We start from the raw sequence: 6,213 nt of genomic DNA, 5'->3' as shown, positions 1-6,213 counted from the left end.
TGGGAGCTGCCGCGAGGGGGTGGGGAGCGGCCGGGGCGGGACTCCAAGCGCCGCCGGGACAGCCGGGTCAAAAAGTGGGGAGGAGAGAGAAAGACAGGCGGTGCCTGGGGACAGACACGAGAGCAGTCCGCTCAGAAGTATGTGGAGGGCCCCCTCTCGGGCCCGGACACTCGCAGGGAGTGAGCCTTGGAAAAGTTTGGCTGGGGCTGCCCTGGCGGCGTCGATGGCTGCGCGCCCCGCGGTGCGCGGGGGCTGAGACGGTCTCCACTTTCCCTCCGGCTCTGCTTTGTGTCTCGCGTTTGCTCCTCATGCTGTGTCCGGCCACCTTCTTCTGTGGCCGCTGCTGAGGCACTAGTTCCGACTGAAGGGACGACGAGTAGGAGACAGTGGCGGTGGGGGCAACAGTGGCGCGGCGTCCAGACGGGACTATGGGAAACGGGATGTGCTCTCGCAAGCAAAAGCGAATCTTCCAGACGCTGCTGCTGCTAACCGTGGTGTTTGGATTTCTCTACGGTGCAATGCTGTACTACGAACTGCAGACACAGCTGCGGAAAGCCGAGGCAGTGGCTCTCAAGTACCAGCAACACCAGGAGTCCCTCTCCGCCCAGTTACAAGGTACAGTTAAAGGGGACGTGCGCGGCCCGTGGCCAACTTTGTCCCGCGTCTCCAGCCCAGCTGGAAAAGAGCTACTGGCACTGCGGGTGCCACTGCTGACCTTCAGGGACGTGAGGCTGCAGACCCCCAGTGTACAAGGGAGATGACAGCCTCACCCGCCCTCTTCTTCCTGGCGGTTACGTTTGAAATTGGTAGCAGCAGTCCCTAGTCCCACTGAGCTTTGGTGGGCGGGTACACCCGGAGTCTTTCATGGAGCACTTGTCAATGGCCCAGCTGGAAACTGGGCAGGCTCATCAGCAGCTTCCTGCCGCGCTGCCAGTCCATCTCTGAGGGGCAGGTTCCTGGTTTCTCAGTATTTGGTATCCAGTTGACTTTGCCAGTCGCCTAAAAAATGGACAGTGTGTCAGAGATTTCTCCAACTGAGTTGTTTTCCAAGGAATAATTAAGCATGTTCCAGCAGCCCAGAGTAATGGCCCAGTTGAATGGAACCTAGGCCTGTTAATTTCTTATTCTGTTGACCAAGTAGGATGACTTTAGGGATGTTGTTGTTAGGTGCCATCGTGTCGGTACTGAGTCATAGCGACCCTATGCACAACAGAACGAAACACTGCCCGGTCCTGGGTCAACCTCACAACTGTTATACTACTTACTGTTCATCAAGCTGCAGGAATGTTTTTTGATAAAAATGATGTAGTTGTCTTCCTAAGTAGTGTGGGGGTGGGAGAAGGGAAGGAGAGGGTGTGTTTCTGTGGTTTGTAACCTATTTATCCTTGGGAAATTGAAAAGAAACACAGATTTTCACCTTTTCAGAACAAGCAAACTGGAGCAGAAGATTTGAAATTTATTAATTTCTGATTTAGAATTTCATCTAATGTAAATTTCAACAACATAAATGATGTATGGCTGCAAAGTAAACACAGTGTGGCCCTGGTAAGAGCATTGTCATCAAATCCATATAGCTTTTAAAGCTTTTACTTGCACTTGGGTTAGTTTTCAACATATACACCACCCTCCTGCTTACAAGACAATAATAATAATAAAAAAAGCTGTAAATAGTGGAAATATTGACAGTCTGCTGATAATGTAACTATACCTTGTTCCATATAACTAGGAAGATATAAGTTGGTTGTATGTTTTTGTCTGTCTGTGTATACAAACATAAAACAGATGTTTAATTTTTGATGCTCTAGCTATTTGTAGTAAAAAAATAAGATGAGTGAAATTGATATACAGCTGATTGCTTGTTCTTATTTCCTTTTTCCAACTTAGGAGAAAGACAAGTATTTTTAGCTTACTGAAGCTGCATAGCTTCAGGCAATGAAAATAGGAGAGCTGGACTTAGTTCAAGAAGAAAACCTATTTTGGTAATCGTAGGTTACTTTTTTTTCCTTAACATTTTTGAAACTTTACTCATGTTGGTAACATTGACCAAGCTGATTTTGGATGAGACTGTTTTAAGACATCAGTGAGTTCCTTGTTGAGGTTAGGCCCATTAGAACAAGATAAGAATTTGTTGTGTAATAAATAATCAGGACTGTTTTTTTCCCAGATGTGGCTAGAAGAGGATGTATGTATGGTGGATTATATAAGATTGTATGCCTTGCTCTCATTTTAAGAACCCATGAGTGCAGGTACTGTTATGTTCATTCAGTAGTGTGTCCTCAATGCCAGAGTGTCTGGAGACCTGGTGTGGCACTGTAATCACTGAACTGCAAGGTCGGTGGTTCAAACCCACCAGCTGCTCCTCAGAAAAACGTATACAGCGTCGCTATGAGTCAGAACTGATTCAATGGCTCTTAATAACCACAATGTCTGACGTTCATTAGAGGATCAATATATAGTAGTCATCAACAAACAACATCATTCTGCACTAAGGTGGAAAACTTAAACCCCAGGCACTTTCATCTCCTTCTCGCTTCACTTCTGTGTCTCTACTTGTAAAACCAAAGAAAATAACACAATTAAAAAACAAAAACAAAAGAACCACCCTCACAGAATTCCAGATTGTGCATCGCCCCAACTGCCAGTGTTGCGCTTTGACTGAGGTCCTAATTTCCTAGTCATCCCCTTTATTTCAATTTGAAAATCAATCTCAAGTTCCTTTGTCCTTTGTCGTTTTATGATGATGATAGTGGGGATGTCCTGGTGTGGCACTGTAGGATCAGCATTGGACTGTTAATCACAGGGTCTGCAGTTCAAACCCACTAGCAGCTCCTTGGAAACCCTATACAGGATTGTTGTGAGTCGGAACCCACTCCATGACACTTAACAAGATGTTTGGAGGTCGTGTCGGGTGAAGAGAGGGCCATGGAGGCAATGTGGTGGCTCCATATGATAAGCTGGCTGGTGGCTGTGTACGGTGGAGTCAGTTCCGACCCATAGCGACCCTGTACAGAGTTTCCGAGGCTGTAAATCTTTACGGGAACAGAAAGCCTCATCTTTCTCCCGCGGAACAGCTGGTAGTTTCGAACTGCCGACCTTGCGGTTTGCAGCCCAATTCGTAACCACTGTGCTACCAGAGCTCCTTATAAGTACTGGACTACAAACCACATAGTTGGTGGTTAGAGCCCGCCAGCTGCTCAATGAGGAAAAGATAAGGCTTTCTGTTCCCCAAAAGATTTAAAGCCTTGGAAACCCTATACAGAGGTGCTGTGAGGCTGAATAGACACCAAGACACTTAACAACAACAACAACAACGAGTGGTGTGGGGAAAGGGAAGGAACCCTGGGTGGTACACACTGTCGACATACCTGAAGGTTGGAGGTTCTAGTCCACTCACAGATACCTTGGAAGAAGAACTGTCAGTCGTATTCTGAAAAATCAGCTATTGAAAACCCTGCAGAGCACAGTTCTACTCTGACACACACGAGGTCACTGTGAGTCAGATACCAATCAATGGCTACTGGTTTTTAGTGAAGGGGGGTGGGGGTAGTGGGTGGGGAGTGGGGATGAATGATAATACAAAGCCAGTAAAATGCACAACTCTTGCTTTGCACTGAGAGATGGAAATGTTCTAGTTAGTTTGTAACAGTGGCTTTGAAGTTCATTTCTTAATTTACTCTTTTGTCATTTTCTCCTGAATTGTGGTGCTACAACAATTATTCATGAAGATTCATGAAGAATATTTTCCGAGTAGGCTAACTTTTCTTCTTCTTGTTGGAATGGGTTATCCGTCACATTCCCTATGGACCACTGACTTCTGTAGCATTTATTTTGGATTTCACACTAGTGAGCCATTTGATGAAGATTTCTGATGGTGTGCAGATTTTGCTTTCCATTCCAAAGAAATGGCATTTTATACAGCAGGATGCACGCCACCTACAAGGATGGGTCTTAAGTACATAAGACTGCCTATTCTTAAGACTTGTGTATTTAATTTATGTGGGATGTCCTGACCTGGCTTGGATTAAGATCTAAGTTCATTGTGAGTAGCCTTTATGAAAATGACTCTTGAAAAAGTTTAAGTAGTTTGGTCCTATGGTCTTAAAGATATGTATTCGTTAAGTTAACATGTTTAGGTCATCTTCAGTTTAGAATGCATTGTATTGAGAACTTAGTTTGAAAGTAGGTTATTTCTAGCCCCAAGGTGCTTTTTTTTTTTTTTTTAAATAAATGTTTTATTGTGAATTGTGTGATAGTTTACATGGGAGAACATTAGTTTTACATTCATTCTATCATACATCGTTTCATTGTCATAGTTACCATCCCATCCATGCATCATCACCCAAGTGAAGGGTATACCCTGCATGCCTGCCCACCCCCCAGGTCCTCAGCACACAGCTCTTTTCCCTCTGGATCTCAAATCCACAACCACTCCATCTCTTCACGTCATCTTCTCTGCCTCCATCTCAGGCCTCACTGCTTCTCTGGGTAGGGTCCCACTCTCTGCTCTTTTCCATTGATGGTTCCAGGGCCCTCTGCTCCTAGACTGAAAAGTTAATCACTCCCCTCCTTGCTATAAAATGTCCACCTTTACATTTCCAATTCTCACAATCAGTCCTGATAACAATTCTTCACTATTGCATCACAAGAGACCCATCTGCATTTCATTTCATCAGCCCTTCCTGGACAGGCTGGATCCTATTCACTGGAGACTCTACCTTCCACCACACCCTTTGGATCTAGGTTCCCTCTCGAAAGCTTGTAAGCCAGTCACTTCTTACCTTTGTATCCCTCCCCACATTTTGGGTAGCCAATGTCCAAATTGCCCAATCCTGTCTACTCTTTGTGTGGAGGGGGTGGGAATAATTCTTGCAGCAGGGATTTGTTTCCTCTTTTGTGCTACTGCATTTATGGGTGTAGGTCAGGTTTATCAAATTGTATCAGATGACACCTTTTTCCTCTTTTTTGTTCTTCGTGTTGATCTCTGTGCATCCGGTCATTGAACCCAGGTCAAGTGGGTATCATCTGCAAGTGTGGGTGTTCTTGTGTCTGTCCGCCCTCATCTTAGCAGCTGGCTGATTCGCTCTCCACTCTAGTCCTCTGTGGTTGTGTCCTTGACTCTGAGCCCATGAGTCCCCAGGTCCTGCCTTGCTGCTGGCCGACCAGGTCTCCACCCGGGTTCACAGTAGTCTGCTGGACAATGTAGGGGTTAGCTGGCCACTTCATTGATGTTCTTCGGTCACTTCCCCTTATGGGTGACATGCGTGGTCGCCAATCTGAGCATGTGTTTCCATTGCGTCTTAACCTTGGAAGAGGATTTACACCGAGAGGACCCGACCACCTGCCTTGACGTCTCCTGGGCAAGCAACTTGCTTGTTCTTGTGGTAACAGTCGGACTGCCCTTCTTGTTTTGTATTTTTCCTGTAGGTCTTTCAAGAAGTATCTTCTGGTTTTCTAGCTGCTCCAGACTGGTCTGCTTGTCCCAGGTGCATTTTGTTGTAAGGAAAAAATAAAATAACCAAAACCAAACCCACTGTCCTATGTTCAATTCTAAGTCATAGCGACCCTCCCCCAAATTAGCCAACTGCATTTTGACTAAAAACAAGTATCTCTAAATGTCTCTGTGTCTAAGTCTGACTTTCTTTCTCTGATACCGTACTTTGTTGAATGGGACAGAGTTACCAACTGGTGGTAGAGGTAGTAACAACTGTTTATTTTTTGTTTTGTTTTTTAAACTATGCAGCTTTTATTTAACCTTAATTTTTTTTTTTTTTGTTAACTGCCCCCTTGTGGGCCTCACACCATTTCTCTATAGCTCTACACAGTGGTTCTCAATCTTGACTGCCAATTAGAATTATGTGGGGAGCTCCTGGATGCATTATCACAATTATGGGGGTGTGACTCAAGCATCAGTAGTCTTTAAAACTGTAATGTCATGTTGCAGTCAAGGTTGAGAACCATAGCTTTATAATCTAAAAATGGAGCCACTACATGTTTACTGTACTATACTTGCTCGCTCTTAAAGACATTTGAGGTTTTTTTTAACCCTGAGTGTGATTAAAAGCAGAAGCTATGATTTGCAGTAAAACAGATGGTGGTTCATATTCTGGCTCTGCAATTTTTTGTATGAAGTTAGGCTGCAAATTTTCTACTTAGAAAATAGAGATTAGAATTACCTATTTCATAGGTTTGTGTGTGTGTGTGTGTGTGTGTGTG

The 6,213-nt window shown here is 44.8% G+C and overlaps 1 protein-coding gene across 1 annotated transcript in view; it reads left to right on the top strand.

The window, feature by feature from the left end:
- The first annotated feature begins 428 nt into the window (after window positions 1–428).
- Window positions 429–6,213, top strand: part of GOLIM4 (golgi integral membrane protein 4) — a 119,544-nt gene continuing 113,759 nt past the window's right edge. The window contains exon 1 of the mRNA XM_006861807.1: window positions 429–615. Within this exon, the coding sequence (XP_006861869.1) occupies window positions 429–615 (187 nt within the window). The remainder of the gene's footprint in view (window positions 616–6,213) is intronic.

This window comes from Chrysochloris asiatica, unplaced genomic scaffold (genome assembly GCF_000296735.1).
Source record: "Chrysochloris asiatica unplaced genomic scaffold, ChrAsi1.0 scaffold00043, whole genome shotgun sequence".
Classification (NCBI taxonomy): Eukaryota; Metazoa; Chordata; class Mammalia; order Afrosoricida; family Chrysochloridae; genus Chrysochloris; species Chrysochloris asiatica.
This window is presented reverse-complemented; position numbering and strand designations above follow the sequence as displayed.